This window comes from Talpa occidentalis, unplaced genomic scaffold, assembly GCF_014898055.3.
Source record: "Talpa occidentalis isolate TD23 unplaced genomic scaffold, MPIMG_talOcc4v2.1 talOcc4.2, whole genome shotgun sequence".
In the NCBI taxonomy this organism is placed as follows: Eukaryota; Metazoa; Chordata; class Mammalia; order Eulipotyphla; family Talpidae; genus Talpa; species Talpa occidentalis.
The window spans coordinates 104116638-104135705 of NW_023602073.1; the positions used below are offsets into that span (position 1 = coordinate 104116638).

Genomic DNA, 19068 nt, shown 5'->3' on the forward strand with positions numbered 1-19068 from the left:
TGCTCTAATTGGAGGAATGAAATTGACACCCACTCTGCCCTCCTCTTTGTGGGCTTCATTCTTCCCGCATTCCTAAACCATAGCGCTGCAGGGGTCCATTACCCAAATCCAGCACAACAAAGACTTCACTTTGGCAGGACTAGAGCAAGATTTCAAGAGCTAATAGAAATGCTGTGACTTCCAACACTACTGGTCTCTTAACAGCTTATGAAAATTAAAATCAAAAGCCGTGTGTTGCATTTGGTTAGTTCTGAAATAAAACTGCTCTTTTCCTGTTGCACAGGACAGGAATATCAACACCAATATTAATTAATAGGAGTGTTGAAAGAAGTAAATCTCATGGGTTCTTACCTTCAGCCACCAGAACATATTATAGTCATCACAAGCACAGAATCAAATGAATGGAGGAGGAGTAGCAGTGAGCCAAACCACCCCACTCCCAAATGCTTAGAACCATGGAATCTATTCTTATAAGGGTGTTCAGTGGGAGGAGGTGAAAGCACATTCTCAGACTGCATTACCAGAGAATGTTGCTATTCTCAGAGAGATGTAAAAAGTGGCAAGGGACTTGGATTTAAAAGTACAAACACAGAGAGAATCCCACCTTAATGGGTACCATTATAACATCCAGTTCAGTATAATGAGGCTATTTCCACAATCTGGCCAGCAGCCCATATTAACATGGCTTTGCTGATGTGGATACAACAAATTCTATTTGAACAAGAAATCCCCAGGAAAAAAAAAAAAAGGATTTTCACAGGCTCTATCCATTTAGCAATCAATCAAAGGAAAAAATACCCTTCTAATAAAGACAGCAGCTCCCATTTCAATCCCAGTAAAATATTAGACCTTCTAAATAAAATACTGTTCCATGGGTGACACATATTGATTGCTATTTTGTGAAAATGTCAGAACTATTGATGATTAAGCTGCTGACAGGGAGATGGAGTCAAGCTGGGGAGTTAGCATATTGCATGTCAACTGACTAGGTTTTGGGTATGCCCCAAATTCTGAAGTAATTGAGTCACTTTGTGGAAACCCCATAAAGAACAAGAGTATAAACTATCCATACACATATCAAAAATCTCTGTAAAACATTATATTGCTTCCTAAATAATGGGTGGACTCATGGAACTGTCAGTATTGACTGTTTTAACAAAGAGAAGTGACAATTTCACATGGGTCATCCTAGTAAGACATGATCAGCTTAAAGAGAGCACACCAAAGAGAAAATTAAGTGGGCACTGAATCCTGGACCTGAGTTGGTGTGTCCACTTATTAGCTGTGTTATATTGCCCAAGCTACTTGGCCTCTCTGGTCTATGGCACAATGTAACTAACCTCAAATGTGTATTACTTCCAACCATTCTAACCATGGCAATGAACAGAACAGCTCCCTAACCCTCCTTCAGCTTAGATATGACAATCTTTCCATCTCTCCAAGGCAGAGAAGCAATGCCTGGGAATTAGCCCTTGTAAAAGAAAAGTAAAAAAAATTACAAAGACCTAAAATGATTAATAATATCACTAAGTGTAATAAACCTGCAAAGACTATTTTGAATCAGTGTGATTCTTCCATTTTAAAAATCATTGAGGCCCATAATCATATTAGAAGTCAACCCTCAAGATATTCAAAAGTTCCATTTGAAGCAGAACAAAATTTAGCTCAGACACAACTCAGAGAAAACTGCTCTCTTGCCGAGGTAATGAGATACGCAGAACCCAAATTGGGCAACATCCTTGTGAGAGTTAAAGTAGGGCCTGTTATTTTCTGCCAATTAGAAGGACCCCCAATACATGCACACACACACTCACATAGAGCATTCCTAAGGGGTCCAGCTCCTCCCACTGCCTCCACTTTCTTCCTACCATGTAAACACAGCAGAGTCAGACCATACCTGAAGTTGAAGAAGTCCCCCAGAATGACCCAGGCAGTGCCTAGACACTCTGGTGCTCTTTTAGCTGTGAGTGGAAGTACTTCCCTCTGTGGAGCAATCTCAGGCATTAGCTTGCCCATGGAGAAATCAAACTCAGATACAGCTTGTTCTTCTGTTTATTTCTTTTTTCTACAGAAACAGTCTTATCCCTTTGGATGACCCCAGAACTTGGCATGGCACCTGACACATAAGTGCTCAATAAATCATTTATGAATGTTTAAAAATCTACTTGTTCTAACCAACAAAAGGAGGTTCTAATAATCCTTTCCATATGTATCAGAATGATTGGTGATTTCCCATTCTTGGGCAACACTTCACCTTCCTAAGACCCGTGCTTTCCCTTCTTCAGCCCAAAGACATTTATATTGTAATTATTGGCAGGCCAGAAACTACGTTACTCGATTTCACTAAAATATCCACCTGCATCTTTCACATTTATTCAATGTCATTTTGATGTCACATTTATTCAATGTCAGGCACAGTGCCAATAATCTCAAACATTATCTCTTTTAAGTTTACAAGGACTCTACGAGGTAGGTACTATTATTACCCACATTTTATAGGTTAAAAGAGGAGAGCAAAAGAGAGAAAAAAGGAAAGAGAAAGGGAAATAGAGAGAGAGAAATTTAGCAAAGTGCCCACAGTTGCAGAGCTGGTGAGTTAGGAATTGAATAGGCAATAGACCCATAGTCCAAGCTCTTAACTTACAAGCTATGTTGAATATTAAAATGTAGCAATATCTCATTTCATAACACATTTTCAAATACCTTGTAATGCATCACTATTTATCAGGGTTTGAGCCATCAAAGGAGCCTGCGAGTTAAACTGCATCGCATTCTAACTACTGTAGAATTGTGATATCAAACCCAGCACTGGGGAGACCTTCTGGTTCTGTAAATCTGGAACCAGTCACATAAGTACTTTGCAGCTCCCTCTCCTCCAATCTGCTGGTGATCGTCATCCTGATATATATCTCACACTTGCTTTCTACAAAATTATTTTTTAAATACAATCTTATACATGTGGTATCACTGTACTTATTCAATTAGATCTTATATTCAATTAGAAATATTAACATTCCTTAAAACTTTAAAAACTATGCTCTATGCCTAGATGCTAAAAAGACATTTTCATTCCTAGAGGTAGGTGAGCAGGTTGAAGATATGCCAGCACTAATTTGGGAAAGGTAAGAGCCTTTCCAGTCCCGATGAAACACATTCACTTACAATTTAAAAAGTTCAAAATAAAGAAGGAAAAAAACCCTCATTTAGACTACAGCAGAGACCAAAAACTGATGAATCTAATTGCAGAATGATTGTGTTTCAATGAATACTTACAGAAAAAGAACAATATGACAAATGTATATAACTTGCTGGCACATTTCAAAAGATCCTACCTCTGCTTCCAGCCCTTCCTGCTCCTTCCCTGATAACTCCACCCTCACTTCAAACTCCTTTAAGTTCTGTGCCCTCAGCAAATAGTTCCAGTGCTGTATCATTTCAAACTTTTTTTTAAGATTTATTTATTTATTTATACCAGCACTGAGTATAGTCAGAAGCACAGGAGGGTGAGAGAATTCACCAGAGCCAGAGTGGGGAACAGAACAGGCAGATTGACGAAATACACTGCTGAGGGGAGCAGGGGGCATGGCAGGAAAGGTCTTTTGCTCCATGTGGGACCCTCACCGGTGGCTGGGGATCAAACCGGCGCTGCAGAGGCTGCTGCCAGCTTTGCATACCAGTGCTCAACTGCTGCACCACCAGGGGAGGCCCTCATTTCAAACTGTTAATCTGAGTTCTTAAATATTTAAATAGAATTCTTCCACCTTGCAAACTAAATTATAAACTGCTCAAGAGATTCCAAGACTTTTGTTTCATATATTCATGCATAAGATCACAGTAAACATCAGTGGAACCCTGGCCCTGTAGAATAAAACTCCACTGACCACCATCAGAAATGCCGGTGTTGTGTGGTTTATGCACTTTTGCGTACTTTATGACATTGGTAAAGTTAGCAATACACTTGTTCCAACTAAAGGAAGTTTAGAAATTTGATATAAATTTAGTGTCTTAAAATCTTCATTTTCCCTAGGAAGGTAGTCTATGTGAAGCACCTTCCAAACCTTGCACAGCACAATGAAAGCTGGAGTTAAGTGCTGGCTTATTTCTCTCCAAGCAGATATCTCAGTTCCCTTTAATATGTCAAAGATAGCAATGAAAAACAGAGTGAACCAAAGCAAACTGTAGAAACCACCACACACAAGGATCACGATGCTGGGGCTCTGGGGTGGGGGGCTGTGTGGGTAGAGGGTCAGGGAAGGGAGAGAAAAACCCACTTAAATGTGTGGATTCAGAAATTCAAGGTAAAGAGAGAACTATTCATCACCTTTCAAAGTATTTCAGTCGATACCATATAATTGACAAGAGCTTATAACAGTTAACATTTTGAGTTGCTTTCTGCCAGCTACTGTGCTGTATACATATTATCTCATTTAATCTTGAACCCTTAAAAGTTGGGTCAAAATCTCCCATTTTGGGTCTCCCTGGTGGCACAAGGGTTAAGACGCAACCTATGAAGCAATCTGCAGCCACTGAAGCACGAGTTCGATCCCCGGCCAGGGAGCTGACCCATACGGCGCAGCAGACCTCTCCTGTCCTGCCCGCTGCTCCCCTCAGCAGTGTGTTTCAGTCATTCTGCCTGTTCTGTTCCCCACTCTGTCTCTGGTGAATCCTCTCACCCCCCACACCTCTGGCCTGTACCCCAGTTCTTGCATGCATAAATAAATAAATTTTTTAAAAAGTCCCATTTCACAGGTGGTAAAATGGAGGGTCTTGCCTAAAGTCTCACACCAGGGCCATGATCTAAACCCACATCACGGGCCTCCCCGGTGGCGCAGCGGTTGAATGCTGGGTTGTGAAGCTGCCTGCAGCCTCTGCAGCGCCGGTTCGATCCCCGGCCACAGGGCGAAGGTCCCACATGGCGCGTAGACCTCTCCTGCCGCCCGCTGCTCCCCTCAGCAGTGTATTTCGGTCCTTCTGCCTGCTCTGCTCCCTGCTCTGGCTCTGGTGAATTCTCTCACCCTCCCGCGCTTCTGACTGTACCCAGTGCTTGTATAAATAAATAAATCTTTAAAAAAATAAATAAATAAACCCACATCACTCTGACACCATAGCCTATACCCTTCCCTTACAGGTTGCTTCAAATTATGCTGTGGGTTTTTATAAAAACAAAATCAACCACCTCCTGCAATATAATGTCCTGAAGCAAAAGTCACAGATGGTAAACAGATGGTCCAGATTCAGCCAGACCCCAAGTAGTGTCGAGGCCTAACAAGTGTAAGTTCCCAGTTCATTCCCTCTTAGCCCTGCCTTCCCCATGGACTGACTACCACTCTCCCCACCAGCTTCTGGACTGTGGGAGGCCTGAGGCACAGGCAGAATGTAAAATTCCTCCACTAATAGATATTTAGGTATTTCCAGGTTTCACCTAAACTACCACCAATCCTTTTTGCACATGACTTAAGCAAGACACCAGCACTTCAGTCCAAGTGAATTTTCTATCAGCTGCTCATCTGGTGAGATGTGAGAGCCAATGAGAACAGAGATGAGAAGGGAAGTACTGGATAAAGGGAAGTAGCAGCTTTTTACCAAATTATCCAGATATACATAACCATCCCCACCCCCCGACACACACACAAACACACACGCACACACACATCGTGTACCAAGCAAAACAGTGCTCCCCACATGAGCAGATACGTGAGAAGATGAAAACACACTCTTCTGCAGGTCAAGTACAAGGTCTTGTTTGAATCTGTCCGTCCATTCACAATGGCATGTGTAAATCTCTGACTTCATATAAAGGTAGTGATCCTTATTTTTCCGTGATGTGACTCAAAACTCAGAAACTTTCCCTCTTAAGAGCTGGGCTGATTGAAAGCTAGAGAAGAGTGTGGGGTTGATCACTTTGCATATACCAATGGCCCCCACCTTGGAATTGTGCCCTCCAGGTCAGGGCAGCAACAGAGAAGTGGAGGGCAGGGTGAACTGAGGAGGGTGAAGCACTGCGGTAGGGCCAGAAGATGACACCCTATCTGGAGCATGCTGGGAGCTTTCCATCCCCAGGTCCTGAACAGTTCCCAGAGGACAATCATTCTTGCCATTCTCCTTCAGAAGCATGAATGGGCTAATACCCCACCCCCACACATGGACATATACAGCATCTAGGAAACACCCTGCTGCCACACAATCTGTGCCTCACCTGATAAAAAGCCTCACCAAACCATTGAGTTTTGGTTTAATGCATTTGTTTAACAAGAACTTGAAATATTAAATTTGGTTGCAGAAATGAGATAGTTAGAAATAACAGTTCCGTATCTGCGTAATCTAAGGCAAGTAATTGAGGGGGGGAAATAAAATGTTTTTCTTACAAAACATTTTCTTCACATTTTTTCTTGCAAAGTGAAAATGTCCTTAATGAGACTTATGGGGGAGATTTTTTTTTTTAAAGATTTATTTATTTACTTATACATGCACTGGGTACAGTCAGAAGCGCGGGAGGGTGAGAGAATTCACCAGAGCCAGAGCGGGGAGCAGAGCAGGCAGAAGGACCGAAGTACACTGCTGAGGGGAGCAGCGGGCGGCAGGAGAGGTCTGCGCGCCATGTGGGACCCTCCTTCGGTGGCCGGGGAGCAGCCGGGGATCGAACCGCTGCGCCACCAGGGAGGCCCTGGAGGAGATATTCTTAATTGAATGTCATTGAGACGATAGCACTGCTAAATTTAAACCACTAAATTGTCAATATCCATATTTACTTGTGAAGTAGCAATACAGAGGAAGTTTTTAAATCTTCTATGATGAGATCAAGTGGAAGCTGATCCTGAAGTTGGGTGGGCTGAACACTACAGGTCTCACTCATTTAATTCCATCCCTCTCTCCCAGACATTTCACACACACACACACACACACACACACACACACCCCAACCCTGACTCCCATCCTCATAGAAAGAACACCAAAACATAGTAGTAAGAGTGGACATCCCAGGTTTTAATCCTGTCTTCACCACTTTCTCAGTATATCTGACCTCCTGGTCCTCACCTAGAAAAATGGGTACTATTATCCTGCCCCAAACACCATAGACAGCTGAGAAGGAGAAAACTGAGCAATAGATATGACAGCGCTTTAAAGGAAATATATTATTCAGACTTTGGGGCAAAATATAAAGGTTGAGCATAAATGGTGAATTCAAAACTAAAATATAGATATTTTGATTAAAAAAGCATTGTAAAAATATATGAACTGTAAGATTATATATGTGAGTACTATTACAACAAAGCATCATATAGTTTAAGGCAGACTAAATCTCCCAGCTTTCTTTTTTTTTTTAAGATTGATTTATAAATACAAGAATTGGGGTACAGGCCAGAGTTGTGAGGGGTGAGAGGATTCACCAGAGACAGAGTGGGGAACAGAACAGGCAGATCGACTGAAACACACTTCTGAGGGGAGCAGCAGGCGAGTCAGGAGAGGTCTGCTGCTCTATGTGGGTATCTCCCTGGCGGGAGATCGAACTTGTGCTTCAGCAGCTGCAGATAGCTTCATAGGTTGCGTCTTAACCCCTTGCGCCACCAGGGAGGTCCCCAGCTCTTTCTTTTAATAAGATATTTTGGTGGCTATCATTTCGGTTGTTAAAAATTATGACTAATAAAAATGTATCTTCAATTTATTTCTGTAATCATTCAGTTATATAGAAAATCATCTGAAAAGGATAACTGTGTCTTTGACGTTCAACATATCATAATAATATTAAACACAATTAAGGACCAAATCTAATTTATGAGTATATATTAGTAAATGAATATTTTTGAATGATTAAAGAAATTAAATCTAAGCAACAAGTCCTCTAAAGATCTGAGGTATATGAGGGCATTTTAAAAAATATTTGCAGTAGTCTGCTGTCAAAATGTGCTTCATTCAAATTATTCATAATATAAAGGAGTGGTTTTGCAAACCAGGAAAATAAAATCCATGTCTATAACTGTACATATTATTGGCCAAGTTTTTAAAAACCATTTTCTAATATCTCCTAGCAATAACAATATCACTGGGTCTTAAGCTAATTTTCAAAATTTCATTTAAATGTCCAAATTAGGGCCTCCCCGGTGGCACAGCAGTTGAGCGCTGGGTTGCGAGGCTGCCCGCAGCCTCTGCAGCACCGGTTCGATCCCCGGCTGCTCCCCAGCCACCAGAGGAGGGTCCCACATGGCGCGCAGACCTCTCCTGCCGCCCGCTGCTCCCCTCAGCAGTGTGCTTCGGTCCTTCTGCCTGCTCTGCTCCCCGCTCTGGCTCTGGTGAGTTCTCTCACCCTCCTGTGCTTCTGACTGTGCCCAGTGCTTGTATAAATAAATAAATAAATAAATAAATAAATAAATAAATAAATAAATAAATAAATCTATCTTTTAAAAAATAGTTAAATTCCAGGCTTTAAAAAAAAAAAAGTCCAAATTAGGGCCTCCCTGGTGGTGCAAGCGGTTAAGATGCAACCTATGAAGCTATCTGCAGCCACGAGTTCAATCCCCTCCCAGGGAGCTACCCACATGGTGCAGCAGACCTCTCTTCTTGCCTACTGCTCCCCTCAGCAGTGTATTTCATACATCTGCCTGTTCTGTTCCCCACTCTGTCTCTGATGAATCCTCTTGGCCCCCACACCTCTGACCTGTACCCCAGTTCTTATATGCGTAAATCTTTAACAAATAAATAAATAAATAAATGAAAGTCCAAATTAACTTAGCACTATTAATATACTTGAAGAACAAATTAATATGAGCATATTTTAATGTCTGCTGTTTTTTGGTAAGGATACATAGTAATTTATATCCACAGACTATGTTAACACTTTCAAACCCTTTTAAATATGAGAATTATAATAGTTTTACGCAAAGAAAGACAAATATTATGAATCTAGAATAACTACAACATACAGAACCATTTTATATGAAGGAAGTATGTCTCCTTTGGTATTTGCTCTAACTTTTGTACAAATTCAACAGGGTTGATTTGTGGATACAAAGTGTTATATATAAACCACTAGTGTGAATTATCTCTACTTGTTCTGCAAGATTCAGATTAAGATAGAAATTTTAACACAAAATTACTTCCTTCTGTTTCCAGTGAATCTCTCTTAAATAGCATGTTTCCACTTAACAGTTATCTTAGCATCATGAACTTAGCAAAGTAAACAAGCAGAGAAGCCTTTTTTACCAACAAAAAATGGTTGAAGGTATTAAGTCCCTGATTCCAAAATTTATCAAATTGCTTTCAAAATCCTCACTCTCAGGCCTCCCTGGTGGTGCAAGAGGTTAAGCACCGCACTATGAAGCAATCTGCAATCTCTGCAGTACGAGTTCAATCTCCAGCCGGCCAGGGAGCAACCCACATGGCACGGCAGACCTCTCCTGTCTCACTGTCTGCTCCCTTCAGCAGTGTATTTCAGCCAGTCTGCCTGTTCTGCTCCCCACTCTGTCTCTGGTGAATCTTCTCACTCCCCGCATCTCTGGCCTGTACCCCAGCTCTTGCATGCATAAATAAATAAATCTTTAAAAAAAAATTCTCACTCTCTTTTACATTCCAGGCAAAATATTAGATTTGCATTAGCTTACAATTCTCATTAGATATCTATTTTAAAATGTACTAACAGTTACAGAAGTCCCTCACAAAATATCTTCTGTCAATCATCCTAGTCATATATCAGTGTGTACTTGATGAATTTCAGGGGCAGATTGTTTTTAATGGCATCTGTAAACTAGATTGCATGTATATTTCTACAACCTTCTACACACGCTAATGTGAACACTCTAAATTGAACACATTAAATGTGTCATCATAAATGGTACAATGGCTATCTTTAAGTGGCTATATTATTTAAAGATGGAGTATTATTATGTCTGTACCTTACTTTGAAACGATTCAGCAGAGAGAAAACAATGCACACACAAATAGACAAGCATATAGGCAGGGAGAGGCATAGGTAAATAGGGTTTATATTATAGATGATGTGTCTTTAAATATTCATTACACTGTTCTTTCAACTTGTTTTTTAATTGATGTAAAACTGGCTAACAACATTGTACGCGATTTAGAATTATAGGTTCAGACCTCTTCATATATGTGTTACCACACTCCATCCACCACTAAAACACCCCTTGTCTTCACCATAGACCACTGGGTGCCCCTTCTTTGTCCCTTACCACATGTCCCCTCCTTTCTGTATATTTGAAAAAAATGTTTCAACTTATTTTAAGAGGTGATTTTTATACATCATTGTTTTATCCTTAAAAGAAGATAAAATGTAGGTCTCCCTGGTCGCCCAAGGGGTTAAGCATCAGCACCATGAAGCAATCCGCAGCTACTACAGCAGGAGTTCAATCCCCGACCAGGGGGCTGACCTACATGGTGCAGCACACCTCTCCTACCTCGCCTGCTGCTCCTCTCAGGAGTGTATTTCAGTAGTTCTGCCTGTTCTGCTCCCCACTCTGTCTCTGATGAATCCTCTCACCCCCTGCACCTCTAGCCTACACCCCAGCTCTTGTATGCTTAAATAATCTTTTTTTAAAAAGAAGATAAAATGTTTTAATTTAAAAACATGACCTTTGAAAACATAAAGAGAATGAAGTCTTCATTTTTTCTAGAAATTACTTTTCATTATCTATTGTGTGTTCCACATTTTCAATTTTCTTCACATTAAATACTGATGTTTTCCATCTGAACCAGCTATGAATAGTTAATACTACTAATTAAACAAACTTAAGAAATGAAATACAAATCCAAGAAAATCAGTTTGCCTTCCTTCTACCCCCATACTTTCCTGTATTCTCCCCAGTATTCACTGTTACTAGACACTAGCTCCAGTCACCTAGCTTCTTGATAATAATCAGGGAGCAGGGCTTGTCACACTTAACACTTACTTCAAAGCCAGTGGGCACTCAAAATTTCTAAGAAATATTTTTTAAAATGTAGACCATAAAGCTAATAGGATATGTGTAGCATAGAAAATCATGAACTGTTTGGCTTTTAGTTATGTTTTAGTTTGGATTTTTTTGCTTTGTTTTTTGATTTAGTGTGGGATATGGGGGGATTTTAATTGACTTACAGAAACTTCAGGAAACCCCAAGGAGCAGAGACAAACTAAAAGATGATGTGCATTAAAATATTCACATCGTCTCTTCTCAGTCTCCAAAACACCAATATTGTGTAGGGATGTCATGCAAAAGTCAGTAAAGGCATCAGGGTATACACCACCTCCCTCTAAAATTCCTATATTCACTGGGGCAACTGATTATTAGAAGAAGATAACTGAATATTCCTATTTGTAATTGCTTTGGTTGGATAATAATGACTAAGTTTTCTAGGCATATTAATTTTTATTGAGGTAAGTAGCCATATTTTAGCTTCAATAATATACTATCAGGAAATGAGAGAAATAAGTTAATGAATATATTTTTCACCAAAATGTCACACCTGCATAAAATTAAAGCCTACTTAAAATTCTCTCTACTTTCATAATATGAAAATCCTTACAAAATGTATTCTATTAAAATCTCTAAATTTGGAAGACATCTGGCCTATCAAATTATTGAGGGTAGAGGTTTGTGGTTTGAAGTACACTGTTTGAGGTGGTGTATTTGAAAAGAATTCACCTATCATTCTCAGGCTTCATAGAGAACTAGCCCTGAAAACAAATGTATGTGGTAGTTCACTGCTACCATAGAGAATCAATAGCCATCTATTTAATTTGCTAAGACAATGTAAATTAGTAACTTCCAGCCAGATGTGTGATATACATATCAAACAAACTGCAACCTGTTCATTATCAAAATCCTGTCAACACACACACACAGAGCCACTTGATGACATTTCATTTAAGACAGTTTTCACATTTGCAGCTATAAAAATTGTCCCAAGAATTTTTATACACAGAATTGGAGCAAAGACTCATAAAAGGGTAATCAATTTCAGCTTTTCATCATATGTGCTTCTGTATGTTTATTTCCATTTCCATTCAGAGGCATAAAACATTCAGAAAAAAACATGAACCATGTTGGTTTCCCTTCTGTAAATCACTTATCCTCATTACATCTTTTTAAGCTGATATAGAGTTGGTATCCTAATCCTGCAGCTCTGAAGAAGTGTGTAAAATGGAGAAGGATAGTCAACAGAAGAAAGAAAGTACACTTATCCAATGGAAAACAAAACAGAATATTTCCAAATGATGACAACCATAAATTATGTTTACCCACTGGGAGGTCTTACTTGCATTCTGATCATTTATATGGGTCTGTGTGACTATATACCCTGCTGTTTGATAAAAAAAAAAAAAAAATGATTACTAACCACAGGCACCCACCAGAGAACAGAGTGTATGTATAATGCTCAGGATGTCTCAGACATACAAAGCACCTTCTTAAAGAATGTCCATTTCATTTTCATGGTAAGCAGACATAATTTTTCACTCTTTAATACTTCTGCTTCACAGAGTGGCTTATTTTAAGAATTATGCTTTGCCATCTTTTCTACTGTTTATTTTAATAACATGAAAAACTACATCCATAAAATAGATGGTTTTGTTTCATGATATCCAAAATACGAATATGTTTTCCACTCTGTATTAAAATCCACAGCATTCTTACTATTACAAAAAATTAGCAATATTTATTTTAACACTGTTAAATTTAAAAAAAAAAACTTCTTAATCACCAAATATTCTTGAATACTGAATCCTCATCTAAGCCATATTCATTCTCAAAGTCTATTGAATTAAATTTTCTTATTAAACAGGACATAAAGTAAATAGTTTTATTGCCAAGCATATTTCCAACTACTACATTTTTAATCTAGCAATTTAATAGAACGTGAACTGAATCTAGTCCCCATCATCTATAGTATAACCTGATTGCAACTAGCACCCCTTAACCAACTACCTTATGTCAAAATAGAATTTCTACTAAGTGCCTAGAGTGTCAGGGCTTCCAAAGTAAGTAACTCCCGAGGTCCCCTAAAATCACAAGCATTTCAAACTCTGCTAAAAATAAGTCAACTGCACGCACAAAAGGGTTCTTCTTAAAGGCTTCAATCCTAAGCAACTCCACTTGCCCAAACAGTACACAGAACGTGCTTTTCTTCACCAGCCTCACAGCAGGCCACGTGATCAGTCCGTAGGGCCACACAGGCAACCAGAAAGGATTATTATTTCTAGAAAGAACAAGGCTCACTTGCGGTCGCCCAGCCAACGCTGCCCGCAGGTGATACCGCGCTCCGGCTCCTCACCCAGGGACGTGGTCACCCACCGCGCGGGGTCTGGGCGCCCCCCAACACTTGGAGATTAGCTCGGGTCCTTTTGCTTTCTGGAGGTTAAAGTCAGACCCTCCTGGTCACTTAACTCCCCCCCTCCTTTGTGGTTCAGGGAAAGAATCACTCTCAGAACTCTAACTTTGATTGGAGACTCTGGTTAAAATTAAGAACTTCAAACCCCGATCTGAAAAAGTGAAACAGATGTCCTGTTTGTTAACCATAAATGGCTCCGTACGTCGGACCCTTTCCTCTCTCTTTTTTTTCTTTCTGGCGCATTAAGTTTTATTTAATGCAGAGTTCGCTTAAAAGGTTAAAAGAGAGAAAATAGAAAGCAAATATGGACTGTGGATGGAAAAACTCCTAAATCTTTCTCTAGAATATAACGAAGGAAGCCTCTTCGTAAAGATGAAAGTGCTCGAGCTGCGCCTCCCAGCGCAGCCAGCACAGGGGGAAGGGGAGCCAACCCGCGTCCCCAGTGGACCCCAGACTCGCCTAACCGGGCCGTGCCCACCACCTGCAGCCCTGTAAACACCGGTGTCGCCTGGAGTGGGCGAAGAGGTCGCAGCCTCGCACTCACGTGAGCACATAGTTGACGCTGACGATGCAGTGTGGCCTGGAGGAGCGGCTGTTGTGCACGATGGTCGCATAGCTCTGCACCCACACCCAGCCGCCGTGCTTCGCCAGGAACCTGTAGTACTTGGTGGTCACCTGCCCCTTCACCAGCACTGAGGGAGAGACAGAAAGCAGCTAGTGGGGAACGATTCTGCTGCGGATCCGCCCCAAATACAACCCCCGAGGGTGGAAATGCGGGTTCCCCGCGGGCCCTAACAGCTGCGCGAAGGCTGGAGAGCGAGCAGACCTGCCCGTTCCCCAACGCATTGATTGTTCTGTTAATTTGCATTGAGTCCTTACTTCCCTCCATTAGCGAGAAGGGGAGGGGGCGCTTAAACTTGGGGTAGTCCATTTCCCATTCCTTTTTAGAACCAAGGAAGGTAAGGTCTGGGCGGCTGAATTCCAAAGCTATGTTCCCTACCTGGGGAGAAAAAACCTCAGAGCAAAGCTATATCGAAAGCCCGAGCAAGTCAAGGCACAGAACCAAATGGGCCTGACTTGGTTTTTGTTCCCATTTTCAGCGAGGTTTGGACAAGGGAAACATATCAATAGGAGAATAAGACGTCTGCCGGGGGTACTTTGCCCAGAAATTCCACCTCCGCCCGCGTGAGCGCCTGCGAATGTTAGAGAAACAAGGTGTGCCGCCCAGAGTTGTAGCAGCCAGCAGCAGCAGCAGCTGCTGCAGCAAGCAGGACCTCACGCCCAGTCACCACGCAAATCACACCCTCAAAACACACCATCAAATCACACCCTTCCCCTTCCCCCCACCCCACGCGGTCGGGGTGCGAGGCCCAGCAGCGCCTTACGCAGGTGGTGGGCGCAGCGCAGATGGAAGGTGTCGCAGCCGTGCACGTGGTGGTACAAGGTCTTCTCGATCAGGTCCTGAGGCTCATACCCCGTCAGCTCCGCCACTCTGCAGAGAGAAATCCCCACGGGATGAGCGTGAGGTTCGCCCCATTCCAGACAACCATCTCAGACCTGGGTTCCCACCCTTGCTTAGCAGGACCCATCAGTAGCCTTATCTGCAAAATGGGCCCAGGAGGTTGAGGAGGAGCTCTGAATCACTGAGCAGGACCGCCCTCCCTTATAGGTAACCCTCTCTTGCCCTGGCCACCCACCTGGAGTCCAGGAAGATGAGCTTCATGTCGAGGCTGGCACGGAACATGAACATGTTGCTGTGCAGTTTGATCTCTGTGACTGCGCTGGGAGGCAGCGAATGGCCCACTGCCACCAGGCCCACATTCTGGTAGCAGCCGTCAAAGGGGGACATATCCAGACTGTACTGGCGAATCTTTAGGTAACCGCTACAGTGAATGACCTATGGAGGAAGGGCAAGGAGGGAGAAAACATCAAAAAGGTAGGAAGGGGATTGAAACATTTTGAAACTCTTCTTCCACAAACACCATGTGGGCCAGGCTCCTGCACTGAGGTGTCCAAAGTTACTGGCCCTCCAAGGTTTCTCAAGGGAAAGTCTGTACTGCTACACTGAGCTCAGAGGGATAAGAGGGGAGCGTAAAAATTTCAGAGGCTGGGCCTCCCTGGTGGCGCAGGGGTTAAAGTCAGCGTTAATCAAGCCATCACCAGCCACTACAGCATGAGTTCCATACCCAGCCAGGGAGCTAACCCACTTGGTGCAGCAGACCTTTCCTGTCTCACCCACTGCTCCCCTCAGCAGTGTATTTCAGTGGGCCAGTCTGTTCTGCTCCCCACTCTGTTTCTCTGGTGAATCCTCTCACTCCCGGCATCTCTGGCCTGTACCCCAGTTCTTGTATGCATAAATAAATAAAAATAAATCTTTAAAAAACATTTCAGAGGCTTAGATCCTACCAATCCTATAGTATCCAAATCGCATAGGGCCCTGGGATCTGCATTCCACTCATGTTTAATCTCAAATAAGAAAAGCATTCCAGCTAAAGCTTAAGTTCTTAATGGGGGTTGGGGGGAGGGAGAAGGGGCAGAGGGTCTTACAAAGTCAGAATCTGACTTTATAACTAAACTCGATGAATCCATTCAAAACACTGATTATTTCAGATGCTTAACACTTTACTAAGGCCCAGCTATGTACTCAGGTGGGGTGGGCAGCATCCAGAAGCAGAAATGGTGTCTTTAAATGAGTTCCAGGTGTTCAGAGGCCTCGTGGTTCCTCCAAGTCTGAGGGGCTTTGACATGTGCAGGGGCTGTCTGAGCCCCAGGAAGATGCCTCCCATACCTCCAGTGCCTGGTGTCCTGCCTCCTTCTTGTAAACCTCACTAACTGGCTGCTGGTGGCAGGAACATTGATCCTGGGTCAACCACTCACTCACCTTGTAGCCACCACAGGTGAGGCCCGCGTTCCTCTTGGCTAACACACACTTCATTCTCAGGAAGAAGGAACGCTCAATCTCGTACTCTGGGAGAGAGGAGCAGAAGGAGGCACAGGACATGAGGGTAACTGGGGAAAAGCCACAAGCAGATGCGAAGTGCACCCCAGGGTCGCAGCCCACTGCCTTACCCTGGACAAAGTGAGAGTGGTAGGGCTGGTGGGCTGTGAGGACTGCGGTCATCTCATCGTGGTCGGCGGGGTGGATGTATTCGTAAATGCTGTTCCCGGTCAGTTCTACCTGTAAAGAGGAGGATATGGCCATCTCCGAAGTGGTGGGCTGCACTGTGGAGAGGCTACAAGGTTGGGTAGGGGATCTATAGGACTGTGAAGACAGGAATCAAAACTCAAGCGCCCACCCAGAGTTCTAATTCCAGTTTGCTGCCTGCTAACTATTGCAGCTTATCTAAGCCTCAGTTTCTTTATCTATGAAAGGAAGTGGCAGTAGTTGCAGCAGTAGCAACAGCTCCTGGCCATGTTCTGCTGAAGATATGGTGACAGCTCCCATAACCCTCTCCCATGGTGCTTGACTTATGGTAGAGACGCGAAAAAGGAAGCCACTGTTTGGGTCTGAGGCAGAAGCTAAAGGGTAAGCGAAGTAGAAGACGGAGATCCTGACCTCCTAGCAGCTGAGATATTTCCAGGTCCACAAATGCACATACAAAAGCTTTGAGGAAACTGTCCCCTACTGCTACCTCCTGCCTCTGGCTCTAGCTATAAACTTTGAAGGCTGGAGGTGTGGGCCACTCACCTACCTGAGAAAGACCCAGGTGGACTGAAGCTGTCTCAGAGATGTACATGATCTTTCCATCTGGGGCCACCACGAAAATGAAGCCATCCAGGGTCTGGGAAAATAGAAAGAGAGTTGGGGAGCCCACTGGGTCAATGGAGAAATTAGGTTGTTGGGGGAGATGGGGAGATCGAAGTTAGAATGTTCATCTTGAAGTTCAAATAGATGCTGTAGAGACAGGATAGAAGAAAACAGGACATAGAAACCAGCCACAAGAGTCCTATCTTTTGTTCATTCCAAATTCATAAGTATATAAGACATGGACTGGAAGAGATCCAGAAAAAGTGTGAATGAGGCTACTGCCCTTTCAACACAAAATCCACTGACATGGAGAGAGAAAGCAGATACACACACACACACACACACACACACACACACACACACACACACACCAGGGGAGCAGGAGAGTCACAGCCTTTGACTGAAGTAGGTTAGGTTGCCAGGATGATGGTCACTGAAAGAAACCTAAGTTTCCTATGTCAGGCTTGGAGGAGTCCATCGTGGTAATGTACTAATAATGGAAAGAGTATTGGCCAGTTTTAAAAAATAGTAGGCACTGGATGATGAAGAAGGACTGGCAATCTGAGTAGTTTGTACACTGAAGGGAACTGGCCAGTGGATCTGCAGAGTCCAGGAGAGGGAGATTTAGGAAATGAGAGGCTTTTCAGGCAGCAAGTCTACAGAGCAGTGCTATCTCATGTGTGTGTGTGTGTGTGTGTGTGTGTGTGTGTGTGTGTTTACATTGTTGCATTAAACTGACAGGCTCTCCATAGAGGAAAGTTGTGGAAGTTCACTGTTCCTTTATCTCTGTGAATGAGGCTTCAGTCCAGGCTGTGGAGACAGAAAGATGAGTCCAATCCTGCTTTCAAGTTGCTGGAAACCCAACAGGGGCAAGTGGACTGAAGACAGACATGACTACACAGCTCACTAGACAATGAGTGCTGTGGGAGTCTAGAGACTAAGGAGTCAGAGGTTTGGGGGAGAATCAAAGAGGCCTTAGAGGAGTTGTTTGAGCAGTAACTTGAAGAAAAAGTTTGAACTGGAGAAGAGAAGAAGGCATCCTAGGCAGTAACAAAGATAGGGGCTGAGAGGAGTGATTTTCTGTTGTTTTCAGGTGTGATGAATTTGGTATTCCAGAAATGGATTTGAGGAAGTACACTGGTACAGGTTTTCTGGAGAGTTTGACATGTCAACCTGAGGAATTTGGAGTTGTTTCTATAGGCATCAGCGTTCCAGCAGGGGATTCTAAGCAGGGAATAGCATGCTTCGATGTGTTTTTCCTGGCAGAATGTGAACAGTGACTTATAGGAGGAAAGAGTGGGGGCAAGAAAAGATCAGAGATGATCAAATATGAATTTACGTGATTACAAGGGGAATTGGGAGGAGGTGAGTTTAATTCAAAGATGCTTCTGACTATAGAATTTAATGTAGGGTGGCAGAAAGAGAAGTTGAAACTGATTTCAAGCTTTCAGTATGGCAATGAGTTGCGGGTAACACCATACCCCCCAAGATTTAAAAATTAGGAAAGCATAATGAGATTTTTGGTTTTTTTTAATGAGTGGAAATCTGGAAGAGGGAGATTATGAATTCTTGTATTAGTGATACTAAACTTGAGGACATGTAGATTTTCTTTGAATGTGTGCAGTTGGCAATAGGAAATAATAGTTTGAAGCTCAGGGGAGGTATCTAGACTGGGAAAAATAGCTGGAGTACTGTAAATGTGGGAAGAGGGGTTGAAGCAATGGTTTTGTCACTGGAGGTGATCACCTGAGATCAGCTGGATGTCCTGAAGCTGTGAGAGAAGAAACAGAACTGGAACCTTGGGGAAAATGCCAGCATTTACAACCAGCGAGAGGTGGGAAAACTAGAGGAACAAGCCAAGAGGGAGAAAAATTTAGAGAATTGTGCTACTTTTGAAACCAAGAAAGACTGTAAGTATGGAATGCCACCTCTTTCAGGTCTTTGCCCAAATATCTCCTGATTGAGGTCCTTTGTGCTGGTGCCCATGTGAAATGGCACCACTA

General features: G+C 42.7%; 1 protein-coding gene across 1 annotated transcript in view; it reads right to left on the minus strand.

Moving 5' to 3' along the window:
• The window catches only part of SIM1 (SIM bHLH transcription factor 1), a 69915-nt gene that overhangs the window by 38611 nt on the left and 12236 nt on the right, over positions 1-19068 (minus strand). Inside the window, exons 4-9 of the mRNA XM_054699050.1 lie at positions 17006-17099; positions 16387-16491; positions 16199-16284; positions 15015-15214; positions 14703-14809; positions 13862-14009 (exon numbers count right to left, since the gene is read on the minus strand). Of these exons, the coding sequence (XP_054555025.1) occupies positions 13862-14009; positions 14703-14809; positions 15015-15214; positions 16199-16284; positions 16387-16491; positions 17006-17099 (740 nt within the window). The remainder of the gene's footprint in view (positions 1-13861; positions 14010-14702; positions 14810-15014; positions 15215-16198; positions 16285-16386; positions 16492-17005; positions 17100-19068) is intronic.